Source organism: Netta rufina (assembly GCF_964035555.1).
Source record: "Netta rufina genome assembly, chromosome: 11".
Lineage (NCBI taxonomy): Eukaryota > Metazoa > Chordata > Aves > Anseriformes > Anatidae > Netta > Netta rufina.
The window spans coordinates 20749551-20769323 of NC_140134.1; the positions used below are offsets into that span (position 1 = coordinate 20749551).

Sequence of the window (19773 nt, forward strand, 5' to 3'; positions counted from 1 at the left end):
TCTGATCTTTCAGAAATCCATTTGAGAACGGTACCTGTACTCGGTGTTCAGCCTTCTCTGTTGGTCTCACCGCTGTGCGTCATTTTTGCATGCGTCCCATTCCAGAATTGTTTCTAGACTCCGGCCTCAGCCTCTGTAGCACAGCTCCAGAGAACTCAGTGGCTTCAGGTGTCACTTGGAGCAGGATCTGGCAGGCAGCCTTCGTCCTTTTCTGCTTCCTCTGGAGCTGTGGTGCTGTCTGTAGGTTGGGTGCTGCATTTTTCTTCCCTGCTAAGGCCAGCATTTGGCTTGGAGCATCCGCTGCTGGAGGAGAGCGACGTGGCCTCCTCGGGGATGCTCTGCAGCAGGAGACACACAGAGAGGAGAGGGTTCAGGAGCGAAATGTGGCTCCTTCTTCACAAAGCGAGGCCAAGGCACTGGTTTACGCATTCAGCAAAAGAATTGAGGGTGAACCCCATGGGCAGCACCTTGTTCACGAGGTGGGTGCCAGGCAGGGAAACTCGTTCCCCCCACAGAAGTGCCCTGCAGCTTTTAAGCACCACTTAAACCCGAGTTTTTGTGTGGCTCCTCTGTTCGAGAACCTGTTCACTCCTTCTTTGCCCTCTGCCCTTGGTTTCCATCCGTAATCAGCACAGCTCCATTCCCTTGCCTTACTCACAGCTGGTGGCCAGCTACTGACAGACACCGGGAAAGACTTCAGCAGGACAGCAGAGGAGGAGGGCAGCGGGACAGAGGAGAAGGGCAGCAGCACAGCAGGGAAGTGCAGCAGGACAGCAGAGGAGATAGAGAAGAGCCAGGTGAAGACCCCGGCCGAGCACCAGGCAGGCAGGTTCTGTTCCTTCCAGGGAGCGTGGGAATTGACCTCTCAGCCAGGGTTGCCCGGGCAGTGGGATGTTGTTTCTTTTCACCACTGGTGTTGTGTTTTCGTGAGTGGTGATTATGACTTACATGTCTTCTTCCCGTCCCGGCTGATAAAGATATGATAAACAGAGAAAGTGGGATGGCTGCAGCTCTCCAAAGTAACCTGGAGCTGTGAAACGCCAGAGAGGGTTGTTCATTATAAAAATAAAGCGTGGAGCTATTCCCATGGCAGGGAGATTTCCCTAGAAATGTTCTTCATCCCCCAAAAAAAACCACCATTGTCCGGCTCCTGCCTCTCCCCTCCTCTGACTAAATATAAAATATTCTTCACGTGCCTCGTTCCGCTGGGGTTCTGCAGTGGTTTGAGCAGAGCTGGCTTTTTTCACTGCCATATTTCAACATATGCCCCTTATGGCAGACAGCAATGTGCCTTTCATCAGTTTTAGCTTTTTGCTTAATTTTGCCTATGGAGGAAAAAGAAAAAGCTGTAAACATCCCTCGGACAGGGGTGCTGAAGTCTGAGATGAGTTTGGGGAGTTACAAAATGGCACAGACCTTAGCAAGGCATCCACCTAATGGCATCTTCAAGATCCAGCAGTTTTATGAAAACATCAAATCTGGGATAAGAATGGATTATTGGCAGCTCCAAAGTCTTGGGGAAAAGGTTTGTTCTAGTTCTGAATTAAAAAAAAAAAAAAAAAGTGGTTTACAACTTTTCTGGGAACTGAGGCTTTGAACAAAAATGTTGTTTTGGTTGAATGCATGGTTGGATTTGCTCTCTAAACTTCGCAGCCTTTTAAAAATAGAAAGAAATATCATTTAGAAATGGAGATTATTTCACCTCAAAGTACCAAAACGCGTCATTTCGAAACACTCGGATTCTCTTCTAATAGAAATGCAGCATCCATATTACGAGGAAGTGACCGACCTCGGGCTGGTGCATGTCTGAGACAGCTAATTTTGGATCTTTAGCTTAAAATCACTCATCTGGGTGGAGGAGCCTATGACCCATCACCAGCGACGTCTGCGGGAGCGAGAGCTGGCGCTGGGCACCAGGTAGGCTGCGAGGCAAATTAACTCATTATGCCACGGCTCGCCAGCTCATTTTGCTCCCTTTGAACACCACGAGATTCCTCCTTGTTAGTCATCACTTCTGCAGTTGGGCCCAGATTCTTTCTTAAGCATTCACATATTTTATGAAGTTAGAAAGACTTTCAAGTTGCAAAAAACCCTGATGTTTTTTATGAGGTTAACAATAAACAGGCCGAGCCCGAAGTGTGCGCAGTCCTCGGGTGAAACCCGCACCAAATTTCCACTGGCCTCAGCACAGAGGAGCTGGAAGGCCACGCTTTCACTTCCAGATCCTGCAGGGATGGTAGAAAACAGGGTTTGTACTGAAGCTGCGCTCGCAGATGAAGAATTGTGGAGTTTTTTAGGGTCACTCAGAGCCTGCTGACCCACAGCCCATCCGCTTGGTCTGGACCTGCTTTGGTTTATGGAGGAATTGTCGTGCTCCAAATGTCCCGCTGGTGTCCAGGGCTGCGGGGAACTGGCAGAATCTTCCTTCAGGTGCCTTTACTTTTGAGGCAGCTCGATTTTTACTCAATGAAAGGAAAACCCTGTAGCTGCCCATGCTAAAGGCACAGCAGGGAGAGGAGCTCCAAAGAAAGGGCTGGCGCTGAGCGACCCTCATGCAAGGGCAGAAGGTTTCCAAAATCTTTCCAAAAGCTTCATAAAACACCAAATGAATCTTCAAGCATTTATTGAAAGCAAAGTTTGAATGTTAATTCCCTCTCGCACATCGGCAGCGATTCTGGAGATGAGGAAATGAAACCACAAACCCAGCCAGTGATCTGCCCGGGGCCTGGGCTGTAAATCAGTCTCTGAACTCACGAGCTGCTCGCTCTGCTCCTCCGGCTCCTCTCCTGGCTCCGCCGTGCCCCCACGACGAGGCAAAGGGCTGCTCCTCGTGCGCCTTCCCCTGAGTGCCCGGGGAGAGCATTCAGGATGGGGCTCGATGGCATCCAGACATTGGTGATCTTTGGGCAGGTTTTCACAGATTTGTTCCTGTTGCCATCCTCACTGTCCCATATGTTCTGGGGTCTGCCTCTGCGAGTTTCAGCCCCGATGTTTGATTGGAAGGGCGGCTCTGATCCGCGTCCTCCAGCCCTGCTGCGAGTGGAGGGGCACAGGAACACGGCAGCTGCCCCAGGGATGGCTCAGGAGCAGCGCAGGCAGGCAGTGATTCTCTCATGCTAAGGGATGGATTTCAGGCCCCGGTTGTGCAGCGAGGGGTGAGCCCTGCAGCTACCCGGCGAGCACCAGGGAGAGCCCCAGATGTTGTCCCATGGAGCTGGCGTGCCTCGACTTCTGCTCCCAGCTTGTGTCTCCGTGCCCTTATCGATGAAAACACACCTGAATTTAGTTTGGTAGGGTGTTCTGTGAGATTACTAGCAGGAACGATTGGTGTCAGGGGTTGTGTGCTGAAAAAAGAGATTTTCCATCTATTTTTAACGTCCTTCTGATTTTGCCCAACTCTTTTGTGATTCCTAATCTGGGTGGCCCAAGCCCTACGTGCGCAACCAATGCCACCAGTGGCCACCAGTGCTCTGGGTGCCCCAGTTCTCCTCCGGGTGACAAACTCACCCATTTCTATTTCCTTTTGCATCAAGCAGAGCGAACTAGAGGAGCCGTGTCCCCAGCGAGCACCCGGCCCCGTGGGGGTCCCCAGAGCACCCCGGTGCCGGGCTGGCTCCATCCCTGCTCCGTGCGGGGCAGATGTGCCACCGGGGCCACGTGGGACTCTGCAGATCGCTGGCATTACGAGTTGTTTACCCCGTGCTTCGAGCAGGATGCTTTCCTTATCTGCCAGCGGAGTAAATTCCCCCCGGTGCTGTCATTCCTGGCCCGCTCCTGACTCCGGCGCGGCCGAGCGCTGGCGGTGGCTCTGCGTTATCTCCGGGCTGCAGCGAGACAGACCCAGCCTGCAGCAGCCCCGGGCTCTGCAGCGCGAAGCCCGACGTCTTCAAAGGCGGAAAATTGCTCTGTAATTTGAATCTTTAACAGCACATGGAAAAATCTACAGGAACTGGCCTGTATCATGTCTCCGAATGGCTTCATAAATATAACACTGAGGAATTTGGAGACTCTCGTGTGTGTCGGTGATGGATGTTTGCGTTCTGAGAAATGCGTTTGCTGCCTTTCCCTATCTCTCTGGAGCAGCTCTAACCTCCTGTGCAGCTCCTTTGCCCGTCCCCTGGGTACCTCCAGCCCCTGCCCCGTGTCACCAGCATCGCAGCAGCACCAGAGGGCAGGATTTAGCCCGTGTCACCAGTTTTCCCGAGCAGCGGGCTCCGGGGGCCCCTCCTGGGCCACCGCTATTGTTGTCGAGCCCCGAGCCCCATCTGCCCGAGCCCCAGAAGCCACATGTAGAAAGTTCAGATACAAAAAAGCTCGATGGAATGTATTTATCTGAAAACAATAGTGTGTCTGGATGGAAAAATCAGTGTTTTACACCAGTCATGTGGTTGCTATTAATGGTTTCCAAAACACCCAGAGGTACTCGATGTGTTAAGTACGAGCAGGCAGCGGCATTTCGCTTGAGAGGCAAAACGTGCATCTCTGCACCCAGAACTGCCCTTCTGCTCCTGCCCCGCCTTGGGGAATCGCCCGTTCCCCAGATGTGCCAGCGGGGGCTTCATTTCAGAGCCTGAGCCTGCCACAAATCTGCAGCGGGGTGTTCAGGGTTTCTCCTCCGTCCCCTTCCTGGAAGCAGGAGAGCGCCAGGGAGGCGCAGCCGGAGCCGAAAGCGGAGCGGGCAGCGCGGGGCGAGCTGGAGGCTTGGCTTCCTCGGCCACAGCTCTGCCGCAGCCCCGGGAAGCGAAGATCCGCTGATAGCCATCGAGCAAGGATTTCCATTTTTGGTGCGAGCTCGGCCTTAAAATAGACAGTCTTCGGCGAGGAAGAAACTCTGTTGACAGAACATAGGGAACATTCCTGCAGTGTACTTTTGCCGAGGACTATCTCCGTCTTTAATCTCCGCGCCGTTTCCTGCAGGTCTCCTGGGCCCAGCTTCCCTCTCATTGTTAGTGGTGCCTTTGGAAATGACCTCAGGCGGTTTGCAGCAGCCTGGCGACCCACGGTCAGAATGACTAACCCGGCCTGTCTCCATCCCTTGGACATGTCCCATTGACTAAATAAATGACAGGCACTGACATGTGAATAGAAACACAAACAGCCCGACAAGTGAAATCTTAACTCTTTGTAGCAAAGAAAAGTCCAGGAAGCAGAGGGGAAGGGCAGAAAGCTCTCGGCCAAGCGGAGGGGAAGGGCAGAAAGCCCTCGTTGGGTGGGCAGAGGGGAAGGGCAGCAAGCCCTCGCCTGGCAGTCACAACCTGGCACGCCGGGGGGCGGCTGGCCGGCCTCTCCCAGCCGCCCAGGACACACGGGGCTGGGGCAGCCAAGCACCGGGAATATTATTTTTAATTGTTGAAAATTGTTTTCCGAAGCTTTTTATCTCCGCAGCGCTCTAATTAAAAGCGCAGCTGGGTGTCTGCCTGCCTATTTGCCTGTCTGGCTCGGGCGTGAAGAATTCCAGCGAGCTCTGGCAGCAAGGGTTAACAGCCTGAGCGCGGCTGCGACCCCACGTTGTACCTACACAGGTTGTACCTACACAGGTTGTACCTACACAGATTGTACCTACACAGATTGTAACTACACAGATTGTACCTACACATATTGTAGCTACACAGATTGTAGCTACATCCCTCTATCCTGTACCTACAAGGAGCTCTGCAGCCAGCCACACGTCAGCCTGCTGTGGGGTCCACATGTGCTGATGCCTCTCCTAAAGTCGGGGTCCTCTGACCCTGACTGCACCCCAAATTGGGGTCCCCACTGATGGATTTCACCAGGATCCTTCTGGCCCCCAGGGCAACCATCGCAGCCCGGGCTGGGTTTCGGGCCCAGACTGGCTGCCTTTGAAATCTAACAATAGTCTCACCAATAAGAATAGAATTAGTGTTAATAAGCTACATTTGTGGATTTTTTTGGTCGGAAAAGTAGGAAAGTATTCTCTTTAATATAATCAAAATGTATTTTAAACGCCGTAATTACAATAATTAATAATGCTGCTTAGCAGTTATTAGCACTCAGTGCATTGTTAGGATGTCTGCGTTAGCTAAGGCTTAATAATGAGCTCCGTATAAATCCAGAAGAAGAAAATAATGATACGGGGAGTGGTTGCAGCGCTGTGGTCTGAAGGCTTCTTGCTTTAATGTAAGTAACAAATAATTCCCTCTGGCTCCCAGCATTTGTGGATAAGGCCATAAAAAAAAAAAAAAAAAAAGAAAAAAAAAAAAAGAAAAAAAAAAGGAGGAAACCTCAGCTAATAAAAATGCCACCCTTGCTTTACGGCTTTGGGAGAAACGTTTGTTGTTTGGCTCACGACGATATTTAATAGCTCGTGTCGGGGTGGTTGGTGTCGTTCCTGAGCACGCATCTTTGGGGCGAGGGTGCTGGGGCTGGTCCTCCTGGTGTATGGGCAGGCGGGGTGATGCGGGAGCTGCTAGGGGACAACCTGGCTCTGGGAATTTATTTCTTTATGCAACACAATTCATTTTCTCTCCTCCCAAATGCTTCTTCTCATTAGCTGTAGTTAGGGCACCGACACGGGAGCGGAGGAGCCGCTGCTCCTGGGTCCTGGTGTGGGTTTTAGGCTGGCTGCCTGTGTTACAGCCAGCGGTGCCAATGACTTCAGGGCGAGCTCCTTTCCTCCCTAATCCCGCTTTCCATTTTCGCATTCTTCTGCGTGAGCAAGCCCTGGAGATCCTGCAGCCCGCCGCCAACGGAGACACTCAAAACACAGCTTGAACACAAAAAGAGAAGTCGCCCTGGTATTTCAGTAACGACTGCCCCTGGCTACCTCCGGTCCAGCCTCAAAACAGAGAAGACACTCTTCTCCTCTGCCTTAATGATCTTCACATCCCCATTTCGAGGTTGCAAGAAATCCGGGGAAGGACCCGAGCAGAGCGTGCCGGTCCCACAGCCCCATCCCAGGACCCCTCTGGAAGCCTGCCTCCTGCCCAGCCCGTGACTCAGCCCCCATTTCTATTTCTATTCCCACTTCTGTTCCTCCTCCTCTGAAGTTTTGGTCGGTGGCAGCAGCTTTTGCTAATGTGTCTTGCGGCTGCTGTCTCCGAGTTATTATTGGAGATGACTGCGAAATAACAGTGCTGCTCTTTAAGCCGCTCCTGCACCGCTGCAGAAAATATTTCCCCGCGCCGTGGTAGGCAGCTCCCTGCTCCAGTGACTGGCGTCTGCTCTGGAGCAGCCCAGACGCCAGGCACTCCAGCAAAGAGCTGCTGCAACAGGACAAATTGCCCAGGGCAGCAGATCTCGGCGAGGGAGAAAAGCCAGCAGCCCAGCCTGTCTGTCGTTGTGTTTTCTAAGGGAGAAAAATTATCTTTTTACAAGCCTGCCCTAGTTGGCTCTGTCCAGCCCTTCCCAGAAAATGCCGTCGTAAATAGAAGAGCAAACTGGTGCACAAACGGACAGGTTGCCATTTATATCTGACCTTTCTCAGCTCTGCTTTGATGTCTTCGTCAACCTATGCTTCCTCCTCGTCCTGCCGCCCCGCGATGTGAGCTCCCGCTGCTCGGAGAGCACCGCCGGGCGCACCGAGCCCCTCGCAGCTGATGGGCCATTACCGTCCCCTTTGGACTTCCACCTCTACTCCCTATTTTTTTATTATTTTTTTTTTTTGCCTTTGGACCGTCTCCAAAGGGAATAATCTTGTTTTAACGCTGCCCTCCCCGGGGAGCTTCCAGTTTTGTGTTTGCAAATCGTGCGGGTAGATGTGGGTATAGGGGCAGAGATACCCCGCAGAGGTGCTGGGCTCGGTGTCGTCCTCGAAAATGGCAATGCACCAAAAAAAAAAAAAAAAGTAAAGGGCAGTTTCAGAACTGGGTGTTATCTGCCTGGAAAAGAGTCCAGCAAGGCAGACTGTCTCCACAGGCTGCTGAATAAATGCTGATAAAGAGGACAAACTCCTGTGTTTGTTCTGGGCGGTGTGGTTTTCAGACGCAGCCTCTGGTGGGTGAGGGAGGCTGCAGTTCCCTTCCTCCTGAGCACAGCGTCTGTGCTGGGAGATATTGCTGGGCTCCTACAGCCAGCACGGGACAGGAGGTCAGTGCCTGCGACCGGGGACGTGAGAGCTGAGGCTGAGGGGGTTTCTGCGAGCTCCCAAATCCTCAACCCGCCCTCGTGCAGGTGGATGGCTGCTTTCAAGCCGTGCTCACGCTGCAGCATCCCCAGAAGGGTGGCTGCTGGTGGCTGGCCACCAGGTGGGATGCTCTCCTGGTCTAAAGGCTCAGGAGGCAATGTCCTCCCCCTCTCCATCCATGTACCTCCTTTTATTAGGCTGCGGGTTCAAAAGGGCGCTGAAAATCACTGTCAGTGGCATCAGGAAACACACTGAAAGCTTCGGTGGCAGCACCTTAACAGCAGCTAGGAGGAAAATTAACTCTGTGCTAACTGAAACCAGGACACACAGGAATACCCGAGGATGTTAGCAGTAGTCCCTCGCCTCCCTAGAGGGTTGGGAGAATAAATACGGTGATGGTGAATTAATGGTGCTGGCGTGTGGGCAAGAGGGGGAGCATCAGGAGGTGGCCAGAGGGTTGGGAGCTGGCTTTGAAGAGGTGGCTGGAGCTGGCTGCTGAGCTGGGTCTCCCCCCATCCCCAGCACCTGCCTGCTCGCCGAGGCTGTGCTGGGTTTTATGGAGCCGTCCGCTCGAGTGTGCTCGGAGAGAGGCGATCGCAGCACCAGGGGGACCGGCAGAAGATGCTGCTCACTTCTCGGCTGACGTGGGGGATGCATCGGGCTCATTTTGAGTTTGTTTTCCTAAAAAAGTGAAAGCAGCAGCACAGGGGATAGCCCTGTACTCATGGCCCTTGCCTGACAGGTGGGTTAAATGCTTGAGCTTCGACTCAAACCGGGGACCCGAACCCAAGACCCCACATCCCAGATGGGCACTCACATCTCCAGGCTGGAAATTGGACTCTCTTTCCATGGATAACTGCTTAATTGTGTATACAAACTGGCCCAGATGTTCACAGAAGGGATTTAAAGACTGGGCTTCTCCTGGGATGGGAGAGTTTGTGTCCCTGTATCCCAATGTCCCTGTGTCCCTGCTAGCAGCCAGGGACCTCTCCAGGGGCCAGGAGCCCAGCGGATGGGTGCCATCACCTGCAGGTGAGGACCTGCTGGGAGAAGATTTTACCCCGTGGTTTTGACTAGAAACCCAGGCTCGAGCCCAGGCAACCTCCCCAAACAGCCCTTCGTGGAAACGGATAGGTTGCTACAAAAAAAGAAAAAAAAAAAAAAAGAAAAAAAGAAAAATTCGGTTTTGCCACACTGACATTTTCTGACAGAAGAAAACATGTTGTCAAAAGCTTCCCGACCGCTCTGCTGGGAATGTGCTCTTTGCCATCAGTCCCCAAGGCTGGAGCGCTGGGGTGTTGAAATGTTACTACAGCCCTGGAAACTGTGAGTCAGCTCGTCCCACCCACAGGAGATACTCGTGGGAAGGGCCTTGCGGAGCCCGGAGAGGCGGCAGCCGCAGCGCTCTCCTCGCGGAGCTGCCATTAACCCGTTCTCATTAATTGCAGGTCGGGCAAAAGGCAGCGGTGGGCTGATTCGGTCCAATTTTGATCTTTTTTTTTTTTAATTTATTTTTTCCCCATTTATTTTTATTTTTATTTTTTGCAGCTTCCATTCCAGCCTGCCCCGAGCAGCCTCGCTGCTGCGTCCCCGGGTCACCCCCTGGGTGCCACCACGGCACGGGACGGGGCCGCCTGGATGAAAGGTGCCCGAGCAAATTTGCTCTCTGCTGTACCCACGTGCAGGGATTTCCATAATTCCTCGTGCCAAGAGGAGGCTGGGGCAGTGCTCTCCCACCTTTATTTACCCCTTTACTCTGCCCAGCCCCTGCGTGGGGACGCGGGCACGGATCGGTGTGCGCCGTCCCCGCCAGCTCCCCACCACCGCGGGTGGTGACATGCACGGGACACTGCAGCCAAAATGGGGTGGAAAGGGTGAAAATAGCAAACACAGGCTCCAAGCCCCTTGCATGGTGGTGGGCACCAGCCTCCACGTTCCCTTGATGCCCATCCTCTGGGCTGGGATCACATCCTCAGCCCGGAGCATCTCCAGAAGCCGAGGCCTGGGAGCACCGAGCCCAGCGGTTGTGAAATTCGCCACGAAGGAGAAGCCTTCAGATGGTTTGGGGTTGGGTTTATCCAAAGGCCTCGCTCTGGTTTTAGCTTTTTCCATCCTGAAGACCGTCCAGGGTCCTATCACGGTACGTTGTGGCGCAGAATATAACACCAAAAGTCAGCCTGAGCTGGAAAATTGCCGCGATGTCATTAAAACAAACAAAATGGGACATTTCTGGTGCTGTCAGAGTTTTATTTTTTTCTTTTCTCTGGTTCCTTTCAAACTCAGCTTCCAGCAAAACCAGCCTGATTTTACGAGGCCTTTCAGCTCTTGGCAGAGCCCCCTGCTCACATGCAACACTTGAGCCGTGGCTGCTCCGGCCGGGTTCAGGCACTCGGTGCCCGTGGGCACGGGGTGAGACGGGGCCATGGGGGGTCCCCAGCCTCTGCTGCCCCCTGCTCAGGCCACCCGACCTTCAGCACCCAGCACATGGGGTCCCCACCTCGACCCCATTTTCAAGGCGTTAGAATGACCCAAGAACCGAACTAAGAGCTTTTTATATGGCAATTTTTAGTTTTGTGTTTTAACCTTTGTGCCTTTCTCTTTGACCAGAGAAAACGAACTGGAGACCAAGGAGCTCGAAAATTGGAGATTTTCATCATGCTCTGCCCTGCTGTTGCCTTCGACTGTTCCTCGCCGTGCCCCCTCCCTGCTGTCGCCCCATCCCGGCCACGTTTTGGCTCTCGGAGGAGGTGAGTGCCGGGGCCCTCGTGGGCCACCCACGGTCCTCCGGGCCCACGAGGATTTGGCTTTATATAGCACCTGGGAGATGCATGTCAGATAACGCTGGCAGGCTTTCAAAACCTTCTCTGCAGCTCTTGTGCCAAGACCTATAGGACGCGTTCCAGAGCATCTCGCAGGAATGTTTGTTATTATGGCAGGCCAAGAAAAAAAGAGGGGGGAAAAGAGGCAGTGCGGGAGCACATCGCTGTTAATTACCAAAAATCCTTTAATAACCGACATTACTATAAATGATGTGTGCATTACAGGGAAGACAATTGAGGGCTCTGTTTTTCTTGCCCCACGTTGGGGCGTGGAACAATGCCCCCTTGTTGCCCACTCCTGGTGAAATTGGGGTTTCTCCATCCCGTACCTGCGCCTGCCGTGAAAACCCCATTGTTCGTCTCCCGGGGACAGGCAGGGATCCTGCTGGGTCCGAGAGCTGGCAAATCCCAATTTCTGCTTCCACACCTGAAGCCGAGCCCTTTCTGCAGCCTTTCCGTGCCTCTGCATTTACCTTTGTCCCACCAGCACGTGGCTGCCCCGGCTGGATGCTGCCAGGTTCCTGCACGGAGCTACGAAGGCGGTGCCGTGGGGCGCACGCTGGGGCACCCGCGGGCTTCCAGCGGGGCCATCACGCGACCTTATCTCCACACAAAGTCCATCAGGACATTTCTGAGGAGGTTTTAAGGTTTCCATAAGAAATTGGATTCATTAACCCAAAGCTCGCTCTCAGCTGTGCGGGTGCAGCCGGGGCTCCGGAGCACAGCAGGTGCCAGCCCTGTGCTGAAGGAGCTGCCCAAAAATGCTGCTCAGAAACCTGCCCAAAGCGGGATTTACAATATCTCAGCTGACAAATTTTGTTCATTTCTTTCTTTTTTTTTTTTGCTTCCTGGAGTTATCCGGGTGCTGTGAGGCCGGGCCGCCATGTGAAGGTGCCCCACTGCCCGCTGCCCTTTGGGGGCACCTTCCTGGGGCTGCTGCGGGGCCATCACCGCATCCCAACTGCTCGATATCCCCAGTAAATCACGGGGTATCCACGGGACATCCCCATAAACCACGGCATAAAGGTGCGGGAGGATTTTTCTTTTATTTTCTTTTATTATTTTATTTTCTTTATTATTTTATTTTCTTTTATTATTTTATTTTCTTTATTATTTTTTTCTTTATTATTTTTTTCTTTTATTATTTTAATTTATTTTCTCATTATTTGATTTTCTTTTACTATTCTATCTCCTTTCATTATTTCCTTTTATTATTTTAACTTTCTTTCATTATTTTCTTTCATTATTTCTTTCATGTCATTCTTAATTTTTTTTTCTTTTCTTCCATACCCTTTTCCATCCCTTTAATTTCTTCCTTTGACTTTCTTTTGTGCTGAAACGCCAAATTCGTGCAGGGCAGCCCCCCCCCCCGTACCCGTCCCGGTGCCCCCACCGGGCCCTACCCGGGGCACGTCGCCCCCCCCCCCGCCCCTCTCCCAGCGCTGCCGCGGGCGGGCACAAGGACCCAGCGCGGGCCCCGCGGCGCGCCTTTCATTCACGGCCACGCCGCGGCGCGCGGAGGAGGGCGGAGCCGGCTCGGCTGAACAGCCAATGGGAGGCGGCGAGGCCGCGCGTCACTCTCCGACTGACCAATGGGCGCGCTCCGAGCCTGAACTTTTGCCACGGCGGACGAGTCGCTGCAGCGCGGGGGCGTGGCCCGGCGCCGCGGCTCCGGCGGGAGGGAGGGGGGGTGGTGGTGAGGAGGAGCGGCGTTAACCCTTTCGCTGCCGGAGCGCCGCCTTGACCTACTTTCCCCGGGGCAGCCCCCTGGAACCCCCCCCCATATTCCCATTCCCATTCCGTGCTGTGAGGAGAAGGAGCTGCGAGGAGAAAGGGGCTGCGAGGGGAAGGCGGCGAGCGGCGGCGTTACGGGGGGGGAGACGAGGGATGTTGGGGGGGGGGAGCGTGTTGGTAAAAAAGAGGGCGCGTGTCCCTTTAAGAGCGCGGCCGGCCGAGCCGCTGTTTGCGCAACGGGCGGCGCGGCGCGGGGCCGCCGGAGTGTCTAGACTGGCACATGATGGGCCGCAGCCAATCGCGCCGCCGCTCGCCAGGGGCCCCGCGTGCGCGCCCGAGCCACACAAAAGCTCCGCGAGGGCGGGCGGAGCGCGGCGGCGGCGGCAGCGGCGGCCCCGGCAGCCGGCACCCGGCGGCCCGAGCCCAGCCCAGCCGGACCCAGCACCCAGCACCCAGCGCCCAGCGCCAGCAGCGCCCCGCCCGCCCCCCGGATCCTCACCGCTGCCATCCATGTCCTGAAGCCGGCGTCTCTAGTTCCCAGCCTTTTTTTTTTTTTTTTTTTTCGCTTTTTAATTTTTTCTTCCGTTTTTTCCCCTAGTTTTTTCCTTATTTTTTCACGTTTTCCATTTTTGCTCCTCTTCCCCTACCTTTTTTACCGTTTTCCTTTTTTCCCCCCTAATTTTTCCGGGATTTTTTCCCCCTAATTTTTCCCTTTTTTTCCCCTGATTTTCCCCCTTTTCCCCCTATTTTTTCCCTAATCTTCCTCCTTTTTCCCCTAATTTTTCCCCAATTTTCCCCTAATTTCCCCCTAAACTTCCCCTAACTTCCCCCTTTCTCCCTCCTAAATCCCCCTTTCCTCCCCCTTCCCCTCCTTTTTTTTTTTTTTCCTTTTTTCCCCATTTTTTCCTTTTTCCCCCCATTTTTTCCCCCATTTTTTCCCCCATTCCTCCCTCTCCCCCCCCACATCCCCCCTTTCTCCTCCCTAACACCCCCCCAGGCCTCCTCTCTCCCCCCCCACCTCCCCCCTCTCCCTTCCCCCCGGTTTATGCTCGGCCTCCCCCCGGCCCCGTCCCGTGCCCCGGGCCTCGCCGCCGCCGCCGCCGCCCCCTTCTCGCCGCTCCCTTCGCGGCCCCGGCGCGGCGGCGGCCGATGGCGGAGGGCCCGGCGGGGCGGCCGTGAGCCGGGCTCCGGGAGCTTCCCCGCGGCGCCGTCTATGCCCGCCCGGCGCCCCCGCCCCGCCGCCCGCCCCATGGTGCAGCCCCGCCGCGGGCCGGGGGCGAGTCGCTGCGCAGGGCTGTGGCGGGGCGCCGCACGGAGGAGCCGGGGAGCGGGGCCCGGCCGGGAGGGGGCTGAGATGAGATAGAGGCGGCGGCCGGCCGGCCACCAGCCCCCCCCCCCCCCTCCCCTCCCCTCCCGTCCCCTCCCTCCCCTCCCCTCCGCCCCGGCGCCACAGGGGGCGGCGAACGGCGCCGCCGGCCCCCGGCCGCCCGCTCCTCGGCGTATGTTCAGGTCCAAACGCTCGGGGCTGGTGCGGCGCCTCTGGAGGAGCCGCGTCGTGCCCGACGGCGACAGCGACGGCGGCGATGGCAGCGCCACGAGCGGCGACCGCGAGCCCGGAGCCGGAGGTGAAAACGGCGAGAAAAGCCCGGAGCGGAGCCGCCCGGCCCTAGGGAGCTGCGGAGGGGCCGGGGGAAGCCGCGGGGGCCCCCCGATGGCGGAGCGCCGGGGGGGTCGGCACCGCCGGGACGCCACCGAGGGAGCGAACCCGAGACGCGGCCGGGAGCGCGGGGGGCGCACGGTGACCTGCTGCCTGTTCGGGGAGCGGCAGCCCGGAGGAGCCCCTCGGGTCGCCCCCCCGAGCCCCGACGGCGGCGGAGCCGGCTGCGGGGCCCCCCCCGGCGGTTCCCCGGAGCGGAGGGGCCGCGAGGCTCGGTCTCGGCTGCTGGTGCTGGAGCAGGAGCTGAAGGCCGTCACCTACTCGCTGCTGAAGCGGCTGAAGGAGCGCTCGCTGGACAGCCTGCTGGAGGCGGTGGAGTCCCGCGGGGGGATGCCGAGCGGCTGCGTGCTGGTGGCCCGCACCGAGGTGCGTTTGGGGGGCCAGGCGGCTCCCCCCCACCTCCTGCTGGGGAAACTTTTCCGCTGGCCCGACCTGCAGCACCCCGCCGAGCTCAAACCCCTCTGCGAGTGCCAGAGCTTCGGCGTCGCCGACGGCCCCACCGTCTGCTGCAACCCCTACCACTTCAGCCGCCTCTGTGGGCCAGGTGAGAAGCGGGGAGGCGGGGGGGGGGCTGTGGAGTTGGGGGGTAAGGGGGTGGTGGGGAAGGAGGGCTGGAGTTTGGGGATGGGGACCTGAATTGTGGAGAGGGGGGCCTGAGCTTTGGGGAGCAGTCCTTGGGGTTTGGAGAGGGGGTCCTGAGCTTTGGAGAGGGGTCCTGAGGTTTGGAGAGGGAGTCCCGAGCTTTGGAGAGGGGTCCTTTAGTTTTGGAGAGGATGTTCTAAGCTTTGGAGAAGGATCCTGAGCTTTGGAGACAGGGTCCTGGAGTTTAGGAAGGAGGATCCCGAGGTTTAAGAGGGAGTCCCAGAGTTTGGGGATCCCCCCACCCCAAATTACCCCACGCCCGGCCAAGATGGGACAGGCAGCGGCGCTTGTGAGACCCACGCAGCAACCCCCTTTCCCCTATTTTTTTCTTTTTTTTTTTTTCCTCCCCCCCCCGCGGAGGTCCCCCTGCTATTTAGGTGCCGAAGGGGCGATAATGTGCAGTTTGCATCCTGCTGGCGCCAGCCTGGCTCGCCGCTTCTCGGGGCGGCCGCGGAGCCGGGCAATTACCGCCGCGCCTCCAGCCGCAGGGCCCCGCGCGGGGCTGCGGGACCGGGGGGGGGGAGCGGGGGCAGCCACAGCCCCACCGAGCCCTGGGCTTGGCTTTTGGCTTTGCCCCCTTCTTTATTTTTATTTTTTATTTTTTTTTTTAATTTTATTTTTTTTTTTTTCGATGCGGATGGAGAAACCCCGGAGGATATCGGAATCCTGCTCACGGTCCCCTTCTTGGCAAGGGCTTTGATTTTATTTATTTTGCAATCCGGAATCCTGCCTCGCTTTGCATCACTTGGTTGAAAGAAACTTCTGTGCTCGGCACGCAGCGCCGGCGCGCTGCTTCCCCCCCCCCGAAGATCGCTAGAGGCTGGAAGTAGCTTTTTGCTTCGATTGGAGGGGATGGGCGTTTATTTTAGAAGCGGCCAAAGTTTCCAAGCCGCCTTCCCGCAGCGATGGCTTTTTCCCAGTGCTCTGTGGCTGCGAGCCCCGGGCGCTTCTGGCGCGTTCCTGCTCTGCAAGGGGGTCCCTGGGCCGGGGGCCCCCCCAGCTCCAACTCTGCCTCTACTGGGGGAAGGCAGCGGGAGGCCCAGCACGGCCCTGGTGCCGCCACAAATGGTCCCCCTGCTCTGGCCACGGGTGCACCTTCATCCCCAAAATCCCCCGGGGGTGATGGGATGGAGCAGCACAAGAACTCAGCCGTGCTTCGAAGAACCGCGCCGTGGCACCGGGTCCGGCTCTGGCAGGGGACCTGCTGCTCCAGGGCTGGATGTTGGCTCCGTTTCCTGCTTGTGTGTTGTTTTTTTTTTTTTTTCTTGGAGGCTGTTAAGAGCCCTCGAGGAGAGCATCTAGCTGCTGGCAGCGTGCTTGGTTAGGGCCTTTCTGTGCCTGTTTCGGGATGAGGATGAGGAACCTTTCCTTTTTGAGGGGTATTAATTGGGCAGAGGCCACGCCAGAGCACCACGGAGGGGATGCTGACGTCGGTTTTGATGAAATAACCCCAAGGGAGCTGCGGTCATTACACTGAGGGACTGGTCTTCTGCTCAGTGTGGGAGCCGAGGAGCGCACGCTTGTTGGAGAGGCCTGGGGTCAGCGTCCTGCCTCCGAATTTCCAGTGCGGCGCCTCCCCAGCGTCAGCATCAGCCCAGCTGCAGGAAGGCCGAATTCTAGAAGGAGGTCGTGATTGAGAAGAAAACCCCACCTCTACCCCAGAAAATGATGGAGGACCTTCCCCAGCTCGTCGCGTGGTCTTTACGCTTCCGAGCACAGCAGGAGCCAGATCGCTGACCCAATTCATCCAGGCACTTCTGGGGACTTGCTGTGGGCACGTGGCTGTGGATGTGCTGCTGCTGAGCACCGGGCACCTTAGAGGGGTGAAGAACCAGGAGAGGACCAAACTGAGGCCCCCATGACCGAGCCCCCGAGCAGCCAGGTGCTGCTGGACACACCAAAGTGACTTCGGTGGCTTTTTGGCCGAAGCCAGCCAGCCCTCAGCATCGGTCTGTCCGTGCCAAGAAAGGAGCCTCTCGTCATCACCCAAAATCCCATTTTTTAGTCTCTGTAATGCCGAGTTTGGGGAGCTCTCGCTGGGTCCCCGCACGTGGGTTGGAGCCGCCGTTGGGGTGGCCGTGCTGGGAGGCAGGAGGGCCACGTTCCCAGCCGTAATGTCTGCCTTGAGAGGTCAGGGCTGACCCCAGTTCTGCAAAGACATGGATGAGACTTGGTGTAGAGTTCCTAGTGGGTTCCCAGTGCGAGTGGGCTTTCCTCTGTTGTGTTTGCAGCCTTCAAAGCGCTCCTGACTCAGAAGAGATTTCATTTATAGACCGAACACAACACTAACGCAAACTTTCCTTTTTTCCAGAGTCTCCACCACCTCCTTACTCTCGGCTGTCTCCTAATGATGAGCAAAAGCCACTGGGTAGGTGCCTTCACCTCTTCTGATCTCCTGCAGCTCTCGTGGTGCAGCCCCGGTGCCGGTTACCGGCACCTCGCGGTGGCGCAGCGGGCAGCAGGCAGCGGCAGGGATTTTCTGCCTGCTCATTACTTCTGAGCAAGCATCAGCTGACGGGCTTCGAGCAGTGAACGAAGGCCGGTTTATCATCCCAAATTGCCGTGCAGGCACATGCAGATTTCCCCAACTGAGCCGAAGCCCATGGGGGCGTAATGAAGGGTTCCCGGGCGCCGTGTTTTGTCTGCGCGCGGGTGCCGGAGCGAGGGGGGCGTGGGAGCTCCCGGCTGCGCCCCGGCCGGCTCCTGCCCTTCCTGTGCTCATTAACCCGAGACGCAGCCTCTCCAAAAGTCGCTGCTCTGTAATTTTGGAAGGGCATTTTGCTGCTCCTAACGAATCAGAAAAGGTTTGGAAAGGGAAAAGCCCACCCTAGCCTTCATGTGCAGAGCATCCTGCGAAGGAGCTTTGCTGGTCATGGGTTGCTTTTGTTTTCCTTCTCCTTTTTTTTTTTCTTTGTTAGGTGTGGGAAAAAAGAGAGGGGAAAAAAAAAAAAAAAACCAACCTCGTCCCTCCCTGTTCTCCCCACTGCGGGGTAATTCCCTTCAGAAACTGCTGGTGCTGCAGGGAGGGATGGTAGGGAGTGACACGTGACTTGGTTAAAACAACAGCCAGGGCCTGAAATCTGCTTCATTGGCTTGTTTGATTGGAAAAATAATAGTTAATCTGTGAGCAAACAGTTGAGCACTTAATTAGAGGGGTGTAAGCAAGAGAGAATAACAAAGACTCTTAACTTGTTAAAACAAAGTTTCCTTCGCTTCAGCAAAGAGGAAGGAAGGAAGGAAGCAAGAATAAACAGCTTCAAGAATTTTAATGGCGATAATTAAGTATAGTAACTATGAATTGTTTAGAGGCTTAATGTAACCTTATCCAGTAAGCACCAAGTTCCTACTTGTTTGATCGACTTTGCTGCAGTTATTTCTGTGGTCGAAGCGATCCAGACTTTGCACGGTGGAGGTACAAAGCTAAATGCTGCTTTCTGGCCCAGCTGAGAGTTTGTCAGGAGGTGTGGGCAGAGGATGGGAAGCAGAGAGGCCCCGGGCACGCACATAGCGCTTGCAAACGCAGGAGGATTAAAAACTGGGCTTTTTTTTTTTTCCTGTCTCTTTGCAGATCTATCGGATTCCACGTTGTCTTACACTGAAACAGAGGCTACAAACTCGCCCAATGTCACACCCGGAGAGTTCTCAGGTTGGCAGGCGGTCGTGCTCCCGGGGAGCTCGGGGACTGGAGGAGGAGGAGGAGGAGAATGGGGCGGGGGGGGTTGTGCTGCGCCCTCCCTGCGCTCGGCACAAACGGGGAGCACGAGGGGCAGCCGCTCAGGGTGGCTGCTTGGAGGTGGCTGCTCGGAGATGTCTGGGCTCCGAGGGCTGCGATGAGATGCTGCTGGTGGTGGCCCTGTGTGGCCACGCGTGTCCCTGGGGGTAGCCGTGGACCTGCTGTCCCCATCGGGGTGGCAGTGGGGCTGTTTTCCCCGCAGTGCTGCCGTGCTGTGCTCGTGGGGTCCGTGCAGCACCGCCTGCCCTCCCTGCTGCAGCCAGGCCCTGTGCTGCAAGCTGCAGAGCCGTCGTGGCTTTGCTTAATGAGGCCCTGGCTTTGCTCTGCCCCACCCCTGCACCTTTTCTTGCATTTCGTGGTGCGCAGGCACCACCAGAGGCGGTTTTGCCTTGGAGCAGAGGATCAGGACTTGGATCCGCGTGGCGCGAGGGCTGTGCTTGGTGGTTGAACCTCTCCGGCTGGGGCTGAGCGCTGTGCAGCGGGGAGGAGGAAAGAAGGGACCCGTCTGAGGGACCTGCTTTTTTCCATGCCAGGAAGGACTTGGTGTGAGGCAGGGCCTGGCAGATAGGTTTGGGGTGGACAAACCCACCGAGCTATCTGGGGCTGAGCACCTGGGTGGGTTTGGTGCTCGCTGGGGCCGGTGCAAGCAGACGGGGTGGCGGTGACTTGGCTGGTTTGGCAAAACCCACTCCTGAGGATGCTCAAGCCTTCAAGCAGCATGGCCTGGTGGTGTTGTGATCGCATGGCACGTGGCCCCGTGGGCATTTTTGGGGGATGGTCTCCCTGGGAGGCTCCCCAGTGGCCATGGGTCTTGCTGTGTGCGTGCTGGGGACTCACCGTATGCGTGCCAAGTGGCTGCAGCAGGGGAACAATTGATAGGAGCACTGTGCCGTGATAAACGTGTGCTCCCAGCGCCCAGCAAAACATCTCCTGGGCTGGATCCGTCCCCGTAAAGCTCCCCGTGCCCGTGGCTTTTATTGTAACTTGATAATAGCCATTAATTACAGCGGCGGAGTTTTAAAAGCAGGGTTCCTGAGGATGTAAT

At 56.2% G+C, this 19773-nt stretch overlaps 1 protein-coding gene across 1 annotated transcript in view; it reads left to right on the top strand.

The window, feature by feature from the left end:
* The first annotated feature begins 13705 nt into the window (after positions 1–13705).
* Positions 13706–19773, top strand: part of SMAD6 (SMAD family member 6) — a 32973-nt gene continuing 26905 nt past the window's right edge. The window contains exons 1-3 of the mRNA XM_084293570.1: positions 13706–14897; positions 17307–17363; positions 18564–18641. Of these exons, the coding sequence (XP_084149696.1) occupies positions 14138–14897; positions 17307–17363; positions 18564–18641 (895 nt within the window). The 5' untranslated portion in view covers positions 13706–14137. The remainder of the gene's footprint in view (positions 14898–17306; positions 17364–18563; positions 18642–19773) is intronic.